At 42.7% G+C, this 23,428-nt stretch overlaps 1 protein-coding gene across 7 annotated transcripts in view; it reads left to right on the forward strand.

Moving 5' to 3' along the window:
- LOC115151980 (myocyte-specific enhancer factor 2A) overlaps positions 1-23,428 on the forward strand; it is a 130,918-nt gene that overhangs the window by 36,685 nt on the left and 70,805 nt on the right. For all 7 annotated transcript variants that reach the window (XM_029696371.1, XM_029696372.1, XM_029696373.1 and 4 more), the window contains exon 3: positions 5,343-5,535. In XM_029696371.1, the coding sequence (XP_029552231.1) occupies positions 5,482-5,535 (54 nt within the window). In that variant the 5' untranslated portion in view covers positions 5,343-5,481. The remainder of the gene's footprint in view (positions 1-5,342; positions 5,536-23,428) is intronic.

Genomic DNA, 23,428 nt, shown 5'->3' on the forward strand with positions numbered 1-23,428 from the left:
CAGTGTCAAGACAAGCAAGATAACTTATTTTCAAAGTAAGAGACAGACAGACAAACAGTCATATAGACACACCAGTAGAAAAAGTGTCAGTATGAGTATTTGGAAACGGTGAATTAAAAAGTACACTGTCGTTCTCACTGGTGTGTTGTGATGTGGTTTAGGGAAATTCTTAATGGGTTTTTACGTGGTTAGTTTCCTTACTGTGGACAGCCATGCGTGGGTTGTTGGCTAGGTGAACTCATGTTGAGTTTGCCTAACAGTGGAGGTTAGATTCAGACAGCCAGACACTATAATGCCAGTTTCACAAACCCCCAAATTACTGTATGCCACTGGAACTGGCCATTTCTGGTCCCATGATGTTAGTCAGCTCTCAAGTGTAACCACACAGTAGTCTGTAATGCTGACTGTATCTCTGGATGTGGGCTGAATACTCTACCTTTAACTTCATTCAGAGGTTGTGCTCTATGGTGAAATGTAGTTGTATATGCATTTTTTTGTGTCAGTGATGAATGCTCCTCCAGGGAGAGGTATATACAGTGCCTTCGGAAAGTATTCAGACCCCTTCAAATTTTCCACATTTTGTTAGGTTAGTCTTATTCCAAAATTTATGAAATCGTTTTTTCCCTCATCAATCTACTGTCACGGCTGTCTGTAAGAGGGAACCAAGGTGCAGCAGAGGATGTGCTCATCATTAGAATTTTAATTCAAATAAACAAGAGAACACTACAAAATGACCAAAACGACAGCAAACAGTCCTGTTAGGAAAATACTCAAACAGAAACAATTACCCACAAAACCCAAAGGAAAAACATGCTCCTTATGTGTGACTCCCAATCAGCAGCAACGAGCTTCAGCTGTGCCTGATTGGGAGCCACACACACGGCCCAAAACAAAGAAATACCAAAACATAGAAAAAGGAACATAGAACGCCCACCCAATGTAACACCCTGGCCTAACCAAAATAAAGAACAAAAAACCCCTCTCTATGGCCAGGGCGTTACAGTACCCCCCCCCAAAGGTGCGGACTCCGGCCGCAAAACCTGACTCTGAAGGGGAGGGTCCGGGTGGGCCTTCTTACGGCGGCGGCTCAGGTGCGGGACGTGGCCTCTGCTCCACCCTTGACGTCGCCCTCTTAGGTGGCGCACCTGGCCGCGCCGAAGGTCTGGTGGGCGACGCTGACTGCGCCCGGCTGGCGGGCGGCGATGGTTGCGCCCGGCTGGCGGGCGACCCTTGTTGCGCCCGGCTGGCGGGCGGCGATGGTTGCGCCCGGCTGGCGGGCGACCCTTGTTGCGCCCGGCTGGCGGCCGGCGATGGTTGCGCCCGGCTGGCGGGCGACCCTGGCTGCGCCCGGCTGGCGGGCGACCCTGGCTGCGCCCGGCTGGCGGGCGACCCTGGCTGCGCCCGGCTGGCGGGCGACCCTGGCTGCTCCGACGGCACTGACCCAGGATTCACCAGGCTGGGGAGACATGACAGAGGCCTGGCCCTAGGCGTAGGCACAGGACTCACCGGGCTGGCGGGCGTCCCTGGCCACTCTGGCAGTTCAGGACAGTTGAGACCCACTGGAGGCCTAGTCCTGGGAGGTGGCACAGGACGGACCAGGATGGGGAGACCCACTGGAGGCCTAGTCCTGGGAGGTGGCACAGGATGGACCAGGATGGGGAGACCCACTGGAGGCCTGGTCCTGGGAGGTGGCACAGGATGGACCAGGATGGGGAGACCCACTGGAGGCCTGGTCCGAGGAGGAGGCACAGGATAAACCGGGCTGTGGGGGAGCACTGGAGTTCTGGTACGGACACTCTTTACCCACACTCCAGGCTGAAAGCCCACTTTGGCCCGGCACAGGCGGAGAGCAGGCATTGGGGGAACTGGACCCTCCCAGCGCTCTGGAGACACAGTGCGCAACGCCGGCGCAGGATAACCTGGACCGAGGAGGCGCACTGGAGACCAGACGCGCTGAGCTGGCACCATCCGCCCTGGCTCGATGCCTGCACTCGCATGGCACTTGCGGGGGGCTGGTATGTAGCGCACCGGGCTTTGAACGCGCACTGGGGACACCTTGCGCTCCATAGCATAACACGGTGTCCTACCAGTACCACGCTGCTTCCGGTAAGCACGGGGAGTTGGCTTAGGTCTACCACCTGACTCTGCCAATCTCCCCGTGTGCCCCCCCCCAAAAAAATTGTGGGGCTGCCTCCCGTGTCCGTTGAGCTCCCTTGCCTCGTACCAGCGCCTCTCAGCTCTCGCCGCCTCGATCTCCCACTGCGGGCGGCGATAATCCCCAGCTTGAGCCCATGGTCCTTTCCCATCCAGGATTTCCTCCCAAGTCCATGACTCCAGATAGCTTTTCTCCTGGTGCCTCTCCTTGTGCTGCTCCTTCCTCTGCTGCTTGGTCCGTTGTTGGTGGGTAATTCTGTCACGGCTGTCTGTAAGAGGGAACCAAGGTGCAGCAGAGGATGTGCTCATCATTAGAATTTTAATTCAAATAAACAAGAGAACACTACAAAATGACCAAAACGACAGCAAACAGTCCTGTTAGGAAAATACTCAAACAGAAACAATTACCCACAAAACCCAAAGGAAAAACATGCTCCTTATGTGTGACTCCCAATCAGCAGCAACGAGCTTCAGCTGTGCCTGATTGGGAGCCACACACACGGCCCAAAACAAAGAAATACCAAAACATAGAAAAAGGAACATAGAACGCCCACCCAATGTAACACCCTGGCCTAACCAAAATAAAGAACAAAAAACCCCTCTCTATGGCCAGGGCGTTACATCTACACACAATAGCCCATAATGACAAAGCACTTTTTAAATGTTTTTTTTAAAACATTTTTGCTAATTTATTACAAATAAAAACTTTATAAACATTTACATAAGTATTCAGACCCTTTACTCAGTACTTTGTTGAAGCACCTTTGGCAGCGATTACAGCATTGATTCTTCTTGGGTATGACGCTACAAGCTTGGCACACCTGTATTTGGGGAGTTTCTCCCATTATTCTCTGCAGATCCTCTCAAGCTCTGTCAGGTTGGATGGAGAGTGTTGCTGCACAGCTATTTTCAGGTCTCTCCAGAGATGTTCGATCGGGTTCAAGTCCAGGCTCTGGCTGGGCCACTCAAGGATATTCAGAGACTTGTTCCAAAGCCACTCCTGCATTGTCTTGGCTGTGTGCTTAGGGTCATTGTCCTGTTGGAAGGTGAACCTTCGCCCCAGTCTGAGGTCCTGAGTGCTCTGGAGCAGGTTTTCATCAAGGATCTCTCTGTACTCCATTCATCATTGCCTCGATTCTGACTAGTCTTCCAGTCCCTGCCGCTGAAAAACATCCCAACAGCATGGTGCTGCCACCATCATGCTTCACCGTAGGGATGGTGCCAGGTTTCCTCCAGGCGTGACTCTTGGCATTCAGGCTAAAGAGATCAATCTTGGTTTCATCAGGTCTGAGAAGTTTTGGTGCTAAAGAGTTCAATCTTGGTTTTTCTCATGTTCTGAAAATCTTTATGTGCCTTTTGGCTTCCGTCTGGCCACTCTACCATAAATGCCTGATTGATGGAATGCTGCAGAGATGGTTGTCGTTCTGGAAGGTTCTCCCATCTCCACAGAGGAACTCTAGAGTTTTGTCAGAGTGACCATCGGGTTCTTGGTCACCTCCCTGACGAAGGCCCTTCTCCTCCAATAGCTCAATTTGGCAGGTCGGCCAGCTCTAGGAAGAGTCTTGGTGGTTCCAAAAAGCGTCCATTTAAGAATGATGGAGGCCACTGTGTTCTTGGGGACCTTTCAATGCTGCAGAAATATTTTGCTATCCTTCCACAGATCTGTGCCTAGAGACAATCCTGTTTCAGAGCTTTACGGACAACTCCTTTGACCTCATTGCTTGGGTTTTTGCACTGACATGCACTGTCAACTGTGGGGCCATATAGAGACAGGTGTGTGCCTTTCCAAATCATGTCCAATCAATTGAATCTACCACAGGTGGACTCCAATCAAGTTGTAGAAACATCTCAAGGATGATCAATGGAAACAGGATGCACCTGTTTCCATTGAGTCTCCAAGCAACGGGTCTGAATACTTATGTAAATGTGATATCCATTTTTTTTATTTTATACATTTGCCAACATTTGTAAAACCTGTGTCATTATGGGTATTGTGTGTAGATTGCTGAGTTTTTTTTTTAAATGTGTAAAAAGTCAAGGGGTCTGAATACTTTCCAAAGGCACTGTATTTCCCTTAGAGCAGCTAGAGGGCAGAGTTCATAAGGCCTGCTGAAGTCTGAACCAGTCACCAGGTTGGCAGGTTACAGAGCACCTCACGTGGGAACTACCTCATCCACCTCAGAGGATTTAAACCTGAGGATGTCAACCTGAGACTAGGTGCACTCTTAATCATCTTAAGAGCAAAGCTGGGAGCAGCCTGGGTCAGATAAGGAAGAGTGAAGCTCTGTGCTCTGTCTTCACAGGCATCTTATAGAGACTTTCTACTGACTCCAGGTGTATACAGTACATGAGATAAAACAGAGAGAGAGAGAGAGAGAGAGAGAGAGAGAGAGAGAGAGAGAGAGAGAGAGAGAGAGAGAGAGAGAGAGAGAGAGAGAGAGAGAGAGAGAGAGAGAGAGAGAGAGAATAGGATGAATGTATTAGTTAAAGCTCTGTGATTCTGTCATCCTGTTACTGGTTGTTAGGCTTTAAGATCGAAGAAAGATAAACCCAGTAGAAATGTACTTGGTTGGGAGGCATCACCAGCAGCTCTAAATGGCAAGGTGCACTTCAATAACAGCTCAATGCAGTAATTTCTCACTTCAAATGGAAAACATAATTTCACAATTAAGTTTAAAATGCTTTTGAAAGTCTTTTCATTGGTTCTGAATCAGGCCTATTCAACACTAAGGACATATCATTTGCGTTTAGCATTTTCCAAGCAGTTTCCCCTTTAGGTCTGAAGTGTTCTGCCAGTGGCTCCAGCTGCTGTGGAAGTGCATGTGGGGAGATAAGGAGACATCATGTTCTCCGGTCGTTCTCAGATTCTCTCTGTATGTGTCAGGGAATGGAATACAGAGTCCTTGGCTGCTTTGATGTGCCTGAGAAGAGATCACTCAGTGTTATGTTAGCTTCCGAGTGATGCAGCGGTCTAAGGCACTGCAGTGCTACAGGTGTCACTGAAGACCCTGGTTCGATCCTGGCCTGTATCACAACCGGCTGTGATCAGGAGTCCCATAGGACAGCGCACAATTGGCCCAGCGCTGTCTGGGGTAGACCATCATTGTAAAAATAAGAATTTGTTCTGTACTGACTTGCCTGGTTAAATAAAACAAATATGTTGTTCTTTCCTCTTTCTCTCCCTGCAGATTGTGGTGTGGTCACAAGAAGGACAGAGTTAAACCGAGTAGAGTGTTGTACAATGTGCTAGGAGTGAAGGAAAGAAGACAAGCTCTGTTGTTTTTCTGATATTCTTGAGGTGTCAGAGAGACCGAACAGGACGCAAAGATGGGACGGAAGAAGATACAGATCACAAGGATCATGGATGAGAGGAACAGGCAGGTCAGTGTCATCCCCCCTACCCTCCACTCAACATAAAGAAGCCTCTCTCTCTCTCTTGCCACACACAGGCTAATGGCAGTAGGCTACTGTTGCCCTGTATGGAGTTGAAAACAGGAGTTAACCTCTCACCACTTAAACACCTGTTTTGAATTCTTGACAGGGACTCAGAGTGCCCACTGACTACACAGGACCAGGCATGTGCACAGATAGGGCTCTACCTGTGCAGAGCACATGCCCCTTTGCCCTCTCACTCACCAAGCGCCCTATTGGGTGGGGGGTATACCATTTTCTTGTAAACAGTTTTTGTTGTTGTTCTGAACCCACTGCCCGCAAGTCGTTGTGACATAGTCAAGTTCGCCACGAAATGCATCAGTGATTTGTATTTTCCAGAAACTTTCTGAAACGGCACAGGAATGCACGTCTGTGTGTATGTGTGCGGTGCGCACGTATGTCTACACTTTGTGTAGCCGTTAGCGATGACGCTAATGATAACAATCTTCTGGTAGAGATGGAAAGGCTTTCCCAAAAACCTTTTCAATTAAAATGTTAACTACAAAGTAGCCTATGCCTAGCTGACAGAATGATATTATGATAATTTAAATCAATCCAGTGGCCATTTGTTTTCCAAGCTCTGCAATCACGAGTCTACAGAAACACCACTAACCAAACAACGGTCTCTTCCTGGTTCGCATTAAAGGGTAACTACACACAAAACTTGACATTTTTCATTTTTCCCAGACCTCAAAAGTGGTCTCCTGTTGTGGTGTAAACATTTTTGTGGACTTAGAACATTCAATTTGGTTTTTGTAAATGGAACTGGTAAAAATGGAAAACGGAATTTGGGAAAAAACTACACGAATCAGGCAAAATTAGGACAGGTAGAAGGGATGGATCTGCTTGGGTAGGGGCTCTATGATTAACTGAGGGGAACACAGGAAGAGGAAGTGGGGCTGGTGATGTCACAATCTTCTCATCCAATGGCAAGGAAGAATGGGCTCTGAGGTTGACTTTTTGGGTGGGAGAGAGACTGGTAACTATCTCACCGATGTCTATCCATTAATTTCTCTGTCTCATGCTCTATTTCTCTGGCTCTTCTTTTCCCCCCAGTTTACTTCTCTCTTCTGGGGGTCGTAGAGAAAAACGGAGAACACCATCTTGTAGGTCAGACCATTCTGACGCTACAGACATTTCTGGGATGAAATCAATTTTCAGGATGTCTCATGGTGTTAAAAAACACAGCTTTGCCACCTTTCACCGCAGATGCGTAAGTGCGACACTGGTGGATGGAAAAAAAACTGATATCTCTAGCTTAAACTGACAGATTTTGGGGGATTTTTTTGTTATGTAACTTAGATTGATGCACCGGTGCGTAGATGGGTCAAAAAACAAAAAACAGACATCGAATATCCCTTTGAGCATGGTGAAGTTATTAGTTACACTTGGATGATGTATCAATACACCCAGTCACTACAAAGATACAGGCTTCCTTCCTAACTCAGTTGCCGGAAAGGAAGGAAACCGCTCATGGATTTCACCATTAGGCCAATGGCGACTTTAAAAAGAGTTTATAGCTGTGATAGGAGAAAACTGAGGATGGATCAACAAATTGTAGTTACTCCACAATACTAACCTAATTGACAGAGTAAAAAGAAGGAAGCCTGTACAGAATAAAAATATTCCAAAACATTTATCCTGTTTGCAACAAGGCAATGAAGTAATACTGAAAAAAATGTGTCAAAGCAATTCACTATTTATCCTGAATACAAAGTGTTACGTTTGGGGAAACAACAATACAACACATTACTGTGTACCACTCTCCATATTTTCAAGCATGGTGGTGGCTACATTATGTTATGGGTATGCTTGTAATCATTAAGGACTGGGGAGTTTTTCAGGATAAAAAATAAATGGAAGGGAGCTAAGCACAGGCAAAATGCTAGAGGAAAACCTGTTTTAGTCTGCATTCCACCAGACACACTGGGAGATGAATTCATCTTTCAGCAGGACAATAACCTAAAATACAATGCCAAATCTACACTGGAGTTACTTTCCAAGAAGACAATGAAGGTTCCTGAGTGGCAGAGTACAGCTTTGACTTAAATCTACTTGAAAATCTACGGAAAGACCTGAAAATGGTTGTCTAGCAATAATCAACAACCAATTTGACAGAGCTTGAAGAATTTTGAAAAGATTAATGGCAAAAGTTATGCAATCCAATCCAAGCTCATAGAGACTTACCCAGAAAGGCTCACAGCTGTAATCGCTGCCAAAGGTGCTTCTACAAAGTATTGACACAGGGGTGTGAATACTCAGGAGAATGGCAAAATGACATCCCTCTGTAAGTCATTGAGAGAGGACATCAGTTTTGTATGTGAATCCATGATAACAATGACGGAGAAATCAGATTATCTCGAGGGACAATCAAGGCGGAACAACATTGTTGTGGACGGAACTGAAAAATCTCCACATGAGACCTGGATGGAGTCTGAGGACAAAGTGAGGAAAATGATCTTGGAAAAACTGAAGTTGGACCACAGGAAGGTTGAGTTGGAGCGCACCCACATGACTGGAAAACCCACCACCGGCCCAGGTGACAGGCCCAGGCCGATAGTGGTCAAGTTCCTGAGGTTCAAGGACAAGGTAGCTGTTCTGGAAAGAGCCAAGAACTTGAGAGGAACATATATCTTCCTCAATCAGGACTGTCCTGAAGCTGTGCGCCAGAAGAGGAAATAACTTATCCCAGCCATGAAAGCTGCCAGAGCGCGTGGGGACATTGCTTACATCTGCTATGACATACAGATGTAAGGGACACCCACCCTCCCAAAAGCCTGGAAGGGATGAGAAAGCCAAGCCTATGGGTTTGTAGCTTCAACCCCGCAGCACACACACACATACTTACACACACCAACTGATTAATGGACTGCTGAATGTATATTTTTTTCTCTTGCTTTGTTTGCTCTTTTCCGTTTTATGTCTATCTTTGATAACTTCTTGGTGACAGGGGGCAGTATTCAGAAATTTAGATGAATACGTGCCCAAATTAAACTGCCTGCTTCTCCGGCCCAGAAGGTAGGATATGCATATTATTAGATTTGGATAGAAAACACTCTGAAGTTTCTAAAACTGTTTGAATGATGTCTGTGAGTATTACAGAACTCATATGGCAGGCAAAAAACTACAGTGTCTGTGGGGTCATTTTGCACTTCCTAAGGCTTCCATTGGCTGTCAACAACCTTTAGAAACTTGTTTCATGCGTCTACTGTTACTGGGCAGAGAATAGGAGCTCAGTCAATCAGTGGACTGCCTGGGACCAGTGAGTTGTTTACTGCGCAGGCACGCTGGCGCGCCGCTCTTTCTTTTTCCTCTGTAATGAATACGCTATTGTCTGGTTGGAATATTATCAAAGTTTTATGTTAAAAAGACCCTAAGGATTGATTGTAAACATCGTTTGACATGTTTCCATGAGCGGTAATGGAACTATTTGACTTTTTGTGTCTGGTTTTACGCTCTCCCGTTATGCCTTTGGATTAGGGATCTGAACGCACGAACAAAACGGAGTTATTTGGACATAAATATGGAGTTTTTCGAACAAAAATAACATTTCCTGTGGAAGTGGGAATCCTGGGAGTGCATTCCGACGAAGATCAGCAAAGGTAAGGGAAGATTTATAATACTAATTCTGAGTTTAGTTGACTCCAGAACTTGGCGGGTAACTGTATAGCTTGCTTTGATGGCTAAGCTCTGTACTCAGAATATTGAAAATTGTGCTTTCGCCGTAAAGCTATTTTAAAATCTGACACAGCGGTTGCATTAAGGAGAAGTGTATCTATAATTCTTTCAATAACTGTTGTAAATTTGATCAATGTTTATGATGAGTATTTTTGTAAATTGATGTGCTCATTCACTGGTAGTTTTGGTGGGAATACATTTTCTGAACATCACGCGCCAATGTAAAATGGGGTTTATGGATATAAATATGAACTTTATCAAGCAAAACATACATGTATTTTGTAACATTGAGTTCTTGTAGTGTCATCTGATGAAGATCATCAAAGATTAGTGATTCATTTTAGCTGTATTTCTGGTTTTTGTGACACCTCTCCTTGCTTGGAAAATGGCTGTGTGGTTTTTCTTGTCTCGGCGCTGTCCTAACATAATCTAATGTTTTGCTTTAGCCGTAAAGCCTTTTTGAAATCGGACACTGTGGTTAGATTAAGGAGAATCTTATCTTTAAAATTATGTATAATACTTGTATGTTTGAGAAATTTGAATTATGAGATTTTAGTTGTTTTTAATTTGCCGCCCTGCTATTTCACTGGCTGTTGATAGTGTGTACCGCGGGTGGGACGCTAGCATCCCAGATGTCCCAGAGAGGATAAGCTACCCAGGAAAGGGATGAAAATACCCCATATTAATATATGTAGCCTTAGAAATTCATGAAGTCAATAACTTGCTAACATCCGATAACATTCATATATTAGCCATTTCTGAGACTCACTTAGATATTTCATTTGATGATACAGCAGTAGCAATCGGCGAGCATGCCCCTGTCCACATTGACGGGGCTTGATTGGGCTGCACTGCTTGGTATGGCAACAGCACCACCCTTAATCACATGGTGCTACAGAGGGTGGTGTGTGCCGCCCAGTACTTGGGTTGAGCTCTCTGCCATCCAGGACCTCAGCTACCCAAGCCATAGACTCTTCTCACTACTTCCGCACGGCAAGTGGTACCGGTGAATCAAGTCTGACACCAACAGGCTTCTATCCCCAAGCCATAAGACTTGTAAATAGCTAACAAAATGGCTACATGGACTATTTGAGTTGATCCTTGTATTTACATTACTTTTTTGCACTGTCTCTATGCACACTCACATACAATCATCATACGCTGCTGCTACACGGTTTATCATATATCCTGATGCCTAGTCCCCTTATCCCTATAAATATCTACCTCTATCACTCCAATATTCCTGCAGATTGTAAATATGGTATTGGAACTGACCCTGTATATACAGTGCCTTCAGAATGTAGTCATACCCCTTGACTTATTCCACATTTTGTTGAATTCAATATGTATTAAATAGCTTTTTTTTCTCACCCATCTACACACTATAACCCGAAAAGACAAAGTGAAAACATGTATATATTTTTTTAATGTATTATCTCATTTACATAAGTATTCATACCCCTGACTTAATACATGCTAGAATCACCTTTGCCAGCGATTAAAGCTGTGAGTCTTTCCACACCTGGATTGTGCAACATTTGTCCTCTCTCAATGACTTACAGATTGATGTCATTTTGCCATTCTCCTGAGTATTCACACCCCTGTGTCAATACTTTGTAGAAGCACCTTTGGCAGCGATTACAGCTGTGAGCCTTTCTGGGTAAGTCTCTATGAGCTTGGATTGGATTGCATAACGTTTGCTATTATTCTTTTCAGAATTCTTCAAGCTCTGTCAAATAGTTTCTTGATCATTGCTAGACAACCATTTTCAAGTCTTGACATACATTTTCAAGTAGATTTAAGTCAAAACTGTAACTCGGCCACTCAGGAACATTTACTGTTCTCTTGGCAAGCAACTCCAGTGTAGATTTAACCTTGTGTTTTAAGATATTGTCCTGTTGAAAGGTGAATTAATCTCCCAGTGTCTAGTAGAAAGCTGACGGAGCCAGGTTTTCCTCTAAGATTTTACCTGTGCTAGGCTCCCTTCCGTTTATTTTTATCTTGAAAAACTACCCAGTCAACGATTACAAGCATACCCATAACATGATGCAGCCACCACTATGCTTGAAAATATGGAGAGTGGTACTCAGTAATGTGCTGTTTTGGATTTTCCCCAAACATAACCATTTGTATTCAGGACAAAAAGTTAATTGCTTTGCCACATTTGTTTCAGTATTACTTTAGTGCCTTGTTGCAAACAGGATGCATGTTTTGTAATATTTTTATTCTGTACAGGCTTCCTTCTTTTTACTCTGTCAATTAGGTTAGTATTGTGGAGTAACTACAATGTTGTTGATCCATCCTCAGTTTTCTACTATCACTGCCAATAAAATCTCTAACTGTTTTAAAGTCACCTTTGGCACAGTGGCGGCACTGTGCCATGAGGGAGGAAGAATATATTTTTTTATGAGCATGGCCTTATTTCTAATACAGGATGTTGGATGACTGACATTCATATTCCATTTACCCAGTTCAATGTAACATTGATAGGTTTAGGCTACTACATTATACTCTAATTTTCCCCATACCCATCTTGAGGTTGCTACAACCAAGCCTATGAATGAAAGTTTACACTGTAGGTGCACACAGGTCGAGAGAAAAATATGAGGTGACAGACACTGACCGATGGACAGACTGTGACACATTCAGTACTGCCTTGCACACTCTTGCTGGCATCTAGCTTACCTAGGGTGTAATCATTAGTTCAACAGTTGCAAATGAGAGTTTCTATTGGACAAATTCAGGTATTTTTATCCCCATTTCGTTTTCTTCTGTTTAATAAAAGTTTTTCAACAGAATCGTCGGAAGGAATACAACCCTGATCGCGCCTAAACACAGTTCACTTTCATAGCAGCCACGTTGTATTCCTTCTAGCCTCTATGCACTCTCCTCCTCTCACCTTTTACATTTTTTTGTGGACTTCAATGCACAACACATCAGCTGTCTGTGACCAGGTGAAAAAAAAACATTCCAATGCAAACCATGTCATAACCGCCTCACATAGCCTACATCATTGTCCCGACATTAGCTAAAGTAACGTCCTAGTCAACATAGCTAATAGAACTAATGCGTTAGTAAAACCCTCTACAATCATGCAGTAACGTTACAGTGTATAGTCAGCAAGCAGTTTACCAGTTACACTGGCAGGCCCCTGTGGCAATACATTAATAAAAACCAAAAGCTTACCTTGAATTGGATGAGTTCCAATGTTGTGTTGGATAGTCATAGTCAGCTAGCTAACTTAGCATCCCTCTGTTGAGTAGGCTAAACAAGTCATCTGCATTTGCTAGCTAAGTAAGTAAAACTGAAAGTGAAAAAAAATGACAATCTCGCTCTCTTCCTTCTCCTTCATTTTTGAAGAAATGAATTTGTTGAAAACTGTTCATCTATTGTCTTTCTCTCTCTATGAGTCAACTACTCACCACCTTTTATGCACTGCAGTGCTTGCTAGCTGTAGCTTATGCTTTCAGTACTTTTGTTTTGGGATGTTGCTAATTCAAATCAAATCAAATTTATTTATATAGCCCTTCGTACAACAGCTGAAATCTCAAAGTGCTGTACAGAAACCCAGCCTAAAACCCCAAACAGCAAGCAATGCATGTGAAAGAAGCACGGTGGCTAGGAAAAACTCCCTAGGAAAAACTCCCTAGAAAGGCAAAAAACCTAGGAAGAAACCTAGAGAGGAACCAGGCTATGAGGGGTGGCCAGTCCTCTTCTGGCTGTGCCGGGTGGATATTATAACAGAACATGGTCAAGATGTTAAAATGTTCATAAATGACCAGCATGGTCAAATAATAATAATCATAGTAGTTATCGAGGGTGCAACAAGCACGTCCGGTGAACAGGTCAGGGTTCCATAGCCGCAGGCAGAACAGTTGAAACTGGAGCAGCAGCATGGCCAGGTGGACTGGGGACAGCAAGGAGTCATCATGCCAGGTAGTCCTGAGGCATGGTCCTAGGGCTCAGATCCTCCGAGAGAAAGAAAGAAAGAGAGAAAGAGAGAATTAGAGAGAGCATATATAAATTCACACAGGACACCGGATAAGACAAGAGAAATACTCCAGATGTAACAGACTGACCCTAGCCCCCCGACACATAAACTACTGCAGCATAAATACTGGAGGCTGAGACAGGAGGGATCAGAAGACACTGTGGCCCCATCCGATGATACCCCCGGACAGGGCCAAACAGGCAGGATATAACCCCACCCACTTTGCCAAAGCACAGCCCCCACACCACTAGAGGGATGTCTACAACCACCAACTTACCGTCCTATAGGCCACCAAGTGCGAACAGTCAGTATTTAAATAATATGTGTGAAATGCTTGATACTGTATGTAATGTAAACAGAGAGAGAAAATTGATAATTAGAAGATTGTGGGAGCTGTACTGTTAGATTTCAGTGCAGTCTTTGATATTATTGACCGTAACCTGTTGTTGGAAAAACGTATGTGTTATGGCTTTTCAACCTCTGCCATATCGTGGATTCAGAGCTATCTATCTAATAGAACTCAAAGAGTTTTCTTTAATGGAAGCTTCTCTAATGTCAAACATGTAAAGTGTGGTGTACCGCAGGGCAGCTCTCTAGGTCCTCTACTCTTTTCTATTTTTACCAATGACCTGCCACTGGCATTAAACAAAGCATGTGTGTCCATGTATGCTGATGATTCAGCCGTATACGCATCAGCAACCACAGCTAATGAAGTCACTGAAACCCTTAATAAAGAGTTGCAGTCTGTTTTGGAATGGGTGGGCATTAATAAACTGGTCCTGAAACTCTCTAAAACTCAGAGCATTGTATTTGGTACAAATCATTCCCTAAGTTCTAGTCCTTAGCTGATTCTGGTAATGAATGGTGTGGCTATTGAACAAGTTCAGGAGACTAAATTACTTGGCATTACCTTAGATTGTAAACTGTCATGGTCATTATGTCCGTAATGGCTGCTCAGTGAAACGACCGGTCCTGATTTGTCATAGATGCTTGCTAAAAAACTTTAATGAGAAAGCCTTCTTTCATGACCTGGCCTCTGTAAATTGGTACAGAATCAGTTTGATCCCCTCTGTCGACGACGCTTTGACCTTCTTTTTTGATATTTTCAGTGATATTGTTTACAAACACACCCCATAAAGAAAATGAGAATTAAAAACAGGTTCAGCCCCTGGTTCAACCGTGATCTTGCAGAGTTAAAGAATTTAACTCTGCAAGAATTTGTCGAAAGGCTCGGCACACGCATACTCAGGCTGACTGGCCCTCGTTCAGGCAAATTAGAAATAAGTGTAATCAGGCTATCCGTACGGCCATAGTTAGTTACTTTACAGTTCTCTCTCTTTGGGTCTAACCCCAAGAAGTTCTGGAAAGATTACCTGGAGTATAAACCCTCCTCCTCACAGCTGCCCATGTTCCTTAACCGCTCTAGGGGGTGTGGGACGCTAGTGAAATTGCAGAGCGCCAAATTCAAAAACAGAAATACTCATTATAAAAATTCATGAAACATACAAGTGTTATACATCGGTTTAAAGATTAACTTCTTCTTAATCCAACCACGGTGTCAGATTTCAAAAATACTTTACGGTGAAAGCAAACCATGCGATTATCTGAGAACAGCACCCAGCAGACAAATCATTACAAACAGTTAGCAGCCAAGAATAGGAGTAACAAAAGTCAGAAATAGAGCTAAAATTTATGACTTACCTTTGATGATCTTCATATGGTTGCACTCCGAAGACTCCATGTTACACAATAAATGTTTGTTTTGTTTGATAATGTCCCTCTTTATGTCCAAAAACTTCAGTTTTGTTGGTGCGTTTTGTTCAGTAATCCAATGGAACAAAGCGCGTTCACAACAGACAGACAAAAAAATCAAAAAAGTACCGTAAGAATTCGTAGAAACATGTCAAGCGATGTTTAAAATCAATCCTCAGGTTGTTTTTGTCATAAATAATCGATCATATTTCAACCGGACAATAACTTCGTCAATAGAAAAGGAAAAACAAGAAAGGCATGCTCCCAGTCACGCGCTGGACTCATGTCTGGAAATTTCCACTGTCCTCTCATTGAAAGTGCTGTTCCTCCCTCATTTTTTCAGAGTAAAAGCCTGAAAAAATGCCTAAAGACTGGCCACATGTAGAATAAGCCATAGAGACCATGAACTGGGTCCTAAGTCTTTGTATGGGGGATAGGCTTTCAATGGAAAAACAGCCATTTCAAAATAAAAGCATTTCCTGGATGGATTTTCCTCAGGTTTTCGCCTGCCATATCAGTTCTGTTATACTTTTAACAGTTTTGTAAACTTTAGAGTGTTTTCTATCCAAATCCACCAATTATATGCATGTCCTAGCTTCTGGACCTGAGTAGCAGGCAGTTTACTTTGGGCACGCTTTTCATCCAAAATTCCGAATGCTGCCCCCTACCCTAGTGAAGCAAAGTTGATGATGTGGTTGTTACTGACAAGAAGCACATGGCTGAGCTTTTTAAATCACCACTTCATTAAGTCAGGCTTTTTATTTGACTCAGCCTTACCTCCTTGCCCATCCAACATTTCCTCATCTCCCACCCCTTCTAATGCGACTAGCCCTGATGCTCCTCCCTCTTTTTCCCCTTCGCCGCTAAAAAGTTTCTCCCTGCAGGGGGGCACTGAGTCCGAGGTGCTAAAGGAGGTCCTTAAATTTGATCCCAAAAAAACATCTGGGTCAGATGGTTTAGACCCTTTCTTCTTTAAGGTTGCTGCCCCTATCAACCCCAAGCCTATCTCTCACCTTTTTAACCTGTCTCTCTTCTCTGGGGAGGTTCCCACTGCTTGGAAGGCAGCCACGGGTCATCCTTTATTTAAAGGGGAAGATCAAGATGATCCTAACTGTTATAGGCCTATTTCTATTTTGCCCTGTTTATCAAAAGTGTTGGAAAAACTTGTCAATCATCAACTGACTGGCTTTCTTGATGTCTATAGTATTCTCTCTGGTATGCAATCTGATTTCTGCGCAGATTATGGATGTGTCACTGCAACCTTAAAGGTCCTCAATGATGTCTTCATTGCCCTTGATTCTAAGCAATGTTATGCTGCTATTTTTATTGACTTGGCCAAAGCTATTGATACGGTAGATCATTCCATTCTTGTGGGCCGGCTAAGGAGTATTGGTGTCTCTGAGGGGACTTTGGCCTGGTTTGCTAACTACCTCTCTCAAAGAGTGCAGTGTATAAAGTCAGAACATCTGCTGTCTCAGCCACTGCCTGTCACCAAGGGTGTACCCCAAGGCTCGATCCTAGGCCCCACGTTCTTCTCAATTTACATCAACAACATAGCTCAGGCAGTAGGAAGCTCTCTCACCCATTTAAATGCAGATGATACAGTCTTATACTCAGCTGGCCCCTGCCCGGATTTTGTGTTACACACTCTACAACAAAGCTTTCTTAGTGTCCAACAAGCTTTCTCTGCCCTTAACCTTGCTCTGAACACCTCCAAAACAAATGTAATGTGGTTTGGTAAGAAGAATGCCCCTCCCCACAGGTGTGATTACTACCTCTGAGGGTTTAGAACTTAGAGCTTGAGGTAGTCACCCCATACAAGTATTTGGGAGTATTGCTAGACGGTACTCTGTCCTTCTCTCAGCACATATCAAAGTTAAATCTAGACTTGGTTTATTCTATCGTAATTCCTCCTCTTCCACCCCAGCTGCCAAACGAACCCATGCTAGATTACGAAGATGTAATTTATAGATCGGCACATAAGGGTGCTAGATGTTCTTTACCATTCGGCCATCAGATTTGCCACCAATGCTCCTTATGGGACACATCACTGCACTCTATACTTTTCTGTAAACTGGTCATCTCTGTATACCCGTTGCAAGACCCACTGGTTGATGCTTATTTATAAAACCCTCTTAGGCCTCACTCCCCACTATCTGAGATATCTACTGCAGCCCTCATCCTCCACATACAATACCCATTCTGCCAGTCACATTCTATTAAAGGTTCCCAAAGCACACACATCCCTGCGTCGCTCGTCTTTTCAGTTTGCTGCAGCTAGCGACTGGAACGATCTGCAACGAACACTCAAACTAGACAGTTTTATCTCAATCTCTTCTTTCAAAGACTCTACCTTCTTGCCCTTTGTGCTGTTGTCTCTGCCCAGTAATGTTTGTACTACACTGTCTGAGCCAAGGACTACATGCTTTTTAAAGTGTTGATTACAATACTGGGTGGGGTGAATATATTTTAAATGTTTTGTTAACTAGTAAATAGTAGCCTACAGCAAAGTGTGTTGAAATAATTTATGACTTGTTAACAATTTCTGCTAGTTAGGTTTTGCTACCATATGGGTTTTAGCTTGCTTGAGCCTGCTAACTGAGCAGGCTCCATACATGTTTCATTTTAAAACATTTATCTTACAAAGGAGTTGTTTAATCTAACTGCTTAACTATTTATCTGTACATGGAATTGTATTATTTAAAAAAAAAAATCTTTACAGGAAAATGCCATGGGCAGTATCTGATGTGTGAAGACATTTTACTGCAGCAGTGTACATTTGCAAATACTGTGTCAAATCATATGTGAAGAATACAACAAAGGGAGACAATGCCATCATGTCTGATGTTCAGACACTGCTTGCAGATGTAAGAGATGAAATCTGTACTGCCCTGCCCACTTCACTCAACAGGCTGACCAATACAAGGGTTGAAAGATTGGTGGCTTTCCAGGCAAATTTGAGGCTTTTTGAGCCTGACAATGAGCCATCCTCAACAAGATTGGAAAGTGACAGTGAAGATGAGTTCTCGGAATTCCGATGTTCAAGAGGTAAACATTGAGGAGGTCCAGGGAGAAGACATGGAAGCCTGAAAGGAAGACAACCAAAGCTTTAGTGTCTAGACTATAATTTTACAGATGTATGTTGTAAACGTTTTTGGGAGATGCGATGGATCATTGGGGATTATTCAATATTCCATTTGTTTTGTTGTTCAGTGTAATCATCACATGTGAAGAGTCAACTCATTTAATTAACGTTAAATTCGTAACTAAATTGTTTTTTTTATTTCTATTGGAAGCATTTAATCATTTGCAATTATGTCTACTCAAGATAAGGTCAAATGTTTATGTTTCTGTCTCCATATGATATAGTAAATATATCCAATGCAAAAAAAACATCTATATTTAAATGGTATTAATATTAATTTGCATATATTTCCATTAATTCCCATATATTCCCGTTAATTCCCACAGAAAGTTTCCACCTTCCAACCCTAGCTGCTGCCATGTTGTGTTGCTACCATGTTGTTGTCATGTTGTGTTGCTACCGTGCTGTGTTGTCATGTGTTGCTGCCATGCTATGTTGTTGTCTTAGGTCTCTGTTTATGTAGTGTTGTCTCTCTTCTCGTGATGTGTGTTTTGTCCTATATTTATTATTTCATTTATTTGTATTTTTAATCCCAGCCCCCGTCCGCGCAGGAGGCCTTTCGCCTTTTGGTAGGCAGTCATTGTAAATAAGAAATTGTTCTCAACTGACTTGCCTAGTTAAATTAAAGGTTAAATGAAAAAAAGAGAAAAACAATACATATATATTCAATGGTTGTAAAGATGGGGAGAGGTCTAAAGAGATGCTCTGCTTTTTTGACAACACAAGTTCTGTAGGCTCTAGTTTTGTCTAATCTTGATTATTGTCCAGTCGTGTGGTCCAGTGCTGCAAGGAAAGACCTAGTTAAGCTGCAGCTGGTCCAGAACAGGGCGGCACGTCTCGCTCTTCATTGTAATCAGAGGGCTGATATAAATACTATGCATGCCAGTCTTTCTTAGTTAAGAGGAGAGACTGACTGCATCACTTCTTTTTATAAGAAACATGAATGTGTTGAAATCACAAATTGTTTGCATAGTTAACTTTCACACAGCTCTTGACACACACACTTACCCCACTAGACATGCCACCAGGGGTCTTTTCACAGTACCCAAATCCAGACCAAATTCAAGAAAGCGTACAGTATTATATAGAGCCATTATTGCATGGAACTTCCTTCCATCTCATATTGCTCAAATAAACAGCAAACCTGGTTTCAAAAAACAGATAAAGCAACACCGCACAGCACAACGCCTCTCCCCTATTTGACCAAGATAGTTTTTGTGTATGCACTGATATGTAGGTTACGTGTGCCTTTACTTTTTTTTATGTAGTTCTGTCCTTGAGCTGTTCTTGTCTATTGGCATTCTGTATTATGTCATTCTGTATTATGTTTCATGTTTTGTGTGGACCCCAGGAAGAGTAGCTGCTGCTTTTGCAACAGCTAATAGGATCCTAATAAAATACCAAATACATCAATCATCAACGTCAATGATCAGCTGATAGCCCACCCTTATTTCCCAATGTCAATCATGTCTTAGGAGGCACTGTAAATAATAGCTTGCTTACAATTTGTGTTTTGTTGCAGAAATAAAAAGGCTTATGCTCAAAAATGTTAACATTTTTGCTAAAGAGGCAATTGGTATGTTATCAATTCCTAGATATTAATTATGAAAGGGGGATGTGCACCCTTTTTTCATTTTGAGCAACTGCCCCCTGAAAGGTCTGTGCACGGCCCTGCACAGGACTGTATGTTTTCATGTTAGCAAGTGTGCTTCAAGTATTTTCAATCCAATAGATGTAATCTATTGTTTGTAATACATTATCATTATCCAGTACTGTAAGATAAAGTGTATCTATCCAGTGTAGGGGTTAGCTGTAAAAGGATATGCCTTCAATGTTGAGAAAAGATGGGATGAGCTGGCTTTAAATATGATTATATTTCATATAAAGATAGATTTTCTAGGTATAAACTGGTGTTATGAAACAAAGTCATGTAATCATGTAATTTAAAATGAGGTTATAAATTAAGCCTCATCTCAACAGCATTTATTATCAGAAAAGATTAGATGCAGAAATAATGCAAAACATATCTAATCCATTATATTGACTGTCAACTGAAATACTGTTCACGCACGCCATTCAGAAGAGAGGCCATTTCTATATTGGGTAGTGTTTTGGATAGGTTACCTGTTTTATGGAACTGCAGCTCGGCTGCTGTCACTGACAATATGAATCTGAACAGAAAGAACGTATGTCCCCAAAGTCCCAGCCGGATAAACAGGCACCATGGCATTTTTTGTCAGTGCAGTCATATTTACAGACATGATTCCCCCGCCACCCTGCAATTTCAGCCAGAGAAGTTGATGAGGCAGCAGCAGCAGTATAACAGGCTGCAGCAGGGGCTGCTTGGCGTGGGAGTGAACCCAGAGCACTGAGCAGTGAGTGAGCAGGGCGAAGTGGGGTGACTGCGGCCTCTCTACACTGGAGAACTTGTCCCTTGGCCTGGCAGGGCCCCTCGCTGGGCTCCGCGCGGCTCCATGCGGTTGCAGCTACTTGGTAGTAATTAGGAGCAGCCACTGCACCACAGCACCCTGTCATTAGCAGGGTGGGTCAGTCAGCCGGACACACAGCACCCTTCTCTCCCTCGACTCTAACTGCCATGGCTCTGGTACTGGCCAGCCACAGAGTAGAGAGGCCTGCCCTGGAATTCAGTCTGTCTGCCTGCTCACGCTAAATATAAACCCCTAAACAGCACAACACATCCCAGTCCTGTCTGCTCCACCACTGTCTCAGAGGCCTACTGTATAGCCGTGGAGAACAGTGATCCCTAGAGTTTTCATATCACTGCATTACATCTACAGTATATCAGATAGTACTATAGGTGTTCCTGTGAACAGAAATATGTTTTATATTTTGCATTACACCTTTGATAAAGTATGCAGAAGTGGTCTTTTGATCCAGTAGGATATATCCTTTTTGGGGGGTAAGATAAATATATATTATTTAACAATACAAAACATACATTTACAAATGACAGCATACTGTCGCACATCAATGACATCAGACCTACCCAGACCCACCTGCTCACACCCTCTCTCCAGCGCCCGCATCACTCTCCGCCACATGGCCTCAAACTGCACCATTTTGTTTCTCTCCGTTGCCCACATACTTTCAACATTTAGATAATAAAGCATTTGACCTTTCCATTATGTTAACAAGGGACGATTGGTTGATTTCCAGTTTTTAAGTATACGTTTTTCCAAGATGATTGACAAGAAAAGTACCGTCCAACCCATCGGGTATCTCACTGCACCCTCATATGCCATGTCTTGAAATATGCAGACAGACAGATTTGAAGTACCCTACTGTTCAAAGGTTTGGGGTCACTTAGAAATGTCCTTGTTTTTTTAAAGAAAGCACTTTTTTTGTCCATTAAAATAACATGAAATTGATCAGAAATACAGTGTAGACATTGTTAATGTTGTAAATTACTATTGTAGCTGGGAATGGCTGATTTTTAATGGAATGTCTACATAGGCGTACAGGGGCCCATTATCAGCAACCATCACTCCTGTGTTCCAATGGCACGTTGTCTAGAAGGCCAGCATCCCGGAGTCGCCTCTTCACTGTTGACGTTGAGAATGGTGTTTTGCGGGTACTATTTAATGAAGCTGCCAGTTGAGGACTTTTCTCAAACTAGACCCTCTGATGTACTTGTCCTCTTGCTCAGTTGTGCACCGGGGCCTCCCACTCCTCTTTCTATTCTGGTTAGAGTCAGTTTGAGCTGTTCTGTGAAGGGAGTAGTGCACAGCGTTGTACGGGATCTTCAGTTTCTAGGCAATTTCTCGCATGGAATAGCCTTCATTTCTCAGAACAAGAATAGACTGAAGAGTTTCAGAAGAAAGTTCCTTGTTTCTGGCCATTTTGAGACTATAATCGAACCCACAAATGCGGATGCTCCAGAAACTGAACTAGTCTAAAGAAGGCCAGTTTTATTGCTTTTTAATCAGAACAACCGTTTTCAGCTGTGCGAACATAATTACAAAAGGGTTTTCTAATGATCAATTAGCCTTTTAATATGATAAACTTGGATTAGCTAACACATTGTGTAATTGGAACATGGGAGTGATGGTTGCTGATAATGGCCTAGATATTCAATTACAAGTCAAACGTTTCCAGCTACAATAGTCATTTACAACATTGACAATGTCTACACTGTATTTCTGATCAATTTGATGTTATTTTAATGGTCAAAAATGTTCTTTTCTTTCAAAAACAAGGACATTTCTAAGTGATCTCAAACTTTTGAACGGTAGTGTACATTTGCATTGTAACACTTCTGACAGCTAAATTTTTTACTCCGCCCATAACCTTTGGACTTTATTGCATTCCCAGAAGGCATGGATTATTGAGTCATTGTTAGTTTTGCACTTAAGACATGACTCTGCTGTTGTGCTATAGAATTTGTGAATTTTTTCTTTTACATAATACATTTTATACATTAGTTTATACAGGATTAATCGTACATTTTTGTTAACTGTAATTTAGTTATATTCCAACATTCACTCCATCTGTGCCAACATTAGTTGTTTTTAAGTCTTGGTTCCAATGGTTTATATTCGTTTCTAAGAGATTGTCAGTTGGATAGGCTCTCTGCAAGGTTTTGCATAGCTTACCTATCATATGAACATCCTTTTCTGACTCAAATGAGATTCCCTCAAAATTGCTCTGATGTCCAAACGATTTCAAATTGAAAATTTGTGATATGAAACTTTTATGTTACGTCTATTTGAAAATATCTACATTGGTCAGTCCAAACTGCTTTTTAATTCTGTCATCGAAATAAATGTATTTCCTATTACCAAGTCATTTACGCTTTCTATGTTTTTAGTTTTCCATTTGGACCCATTTATCGGGGAATTCTGAAAAGCTATCTAAGGATTGTTCCAAAGGTTGTGTTTTTAGAATTGGGATATTGGTTCTTGTAGAATACGTTTAATTTTCTTCCAAATATACTTTTATGACCGAGTATAGTTTTTCAAAGAATGTCTTCGGTGGTGTAATTGGTATTACTGAGAATAAATATAAAAATAGGATGTATCCTATTCGCACCCTCTCAAAATATCATTTGCACTCTCTAGCAGGTGAAACAACTTTCATGCCATGCGCACAGAAAGTTAATTGGGGTTTTGCTCACCCTCCTGAGGGTGATAACATGAGACCTCGTGACCCTGCCCCTCAGCTGCTCTGCTCCCGCTCCCCCATGTCTCTGACAGTTACTGTGTGGGATGCAGCTCAGCCAAGTGAGATACCAAAATCTACACAATGGGCCAATTATC

This window comes from Salmo trutta, chromosome 17 (assembly GCF_901001165.1).
Source record: "Salmo trutta chromosome 17, fSalTru1.1, whole genome shotgun sequence".
In the NCBI taxonomy this organism is placed as follows: domain Eukaryota; kingdom Metazoa; phylum Chordata; class Actinopteri; order Salmoniformes; family Salmonidae; genus Salmo; species Salmo trutta.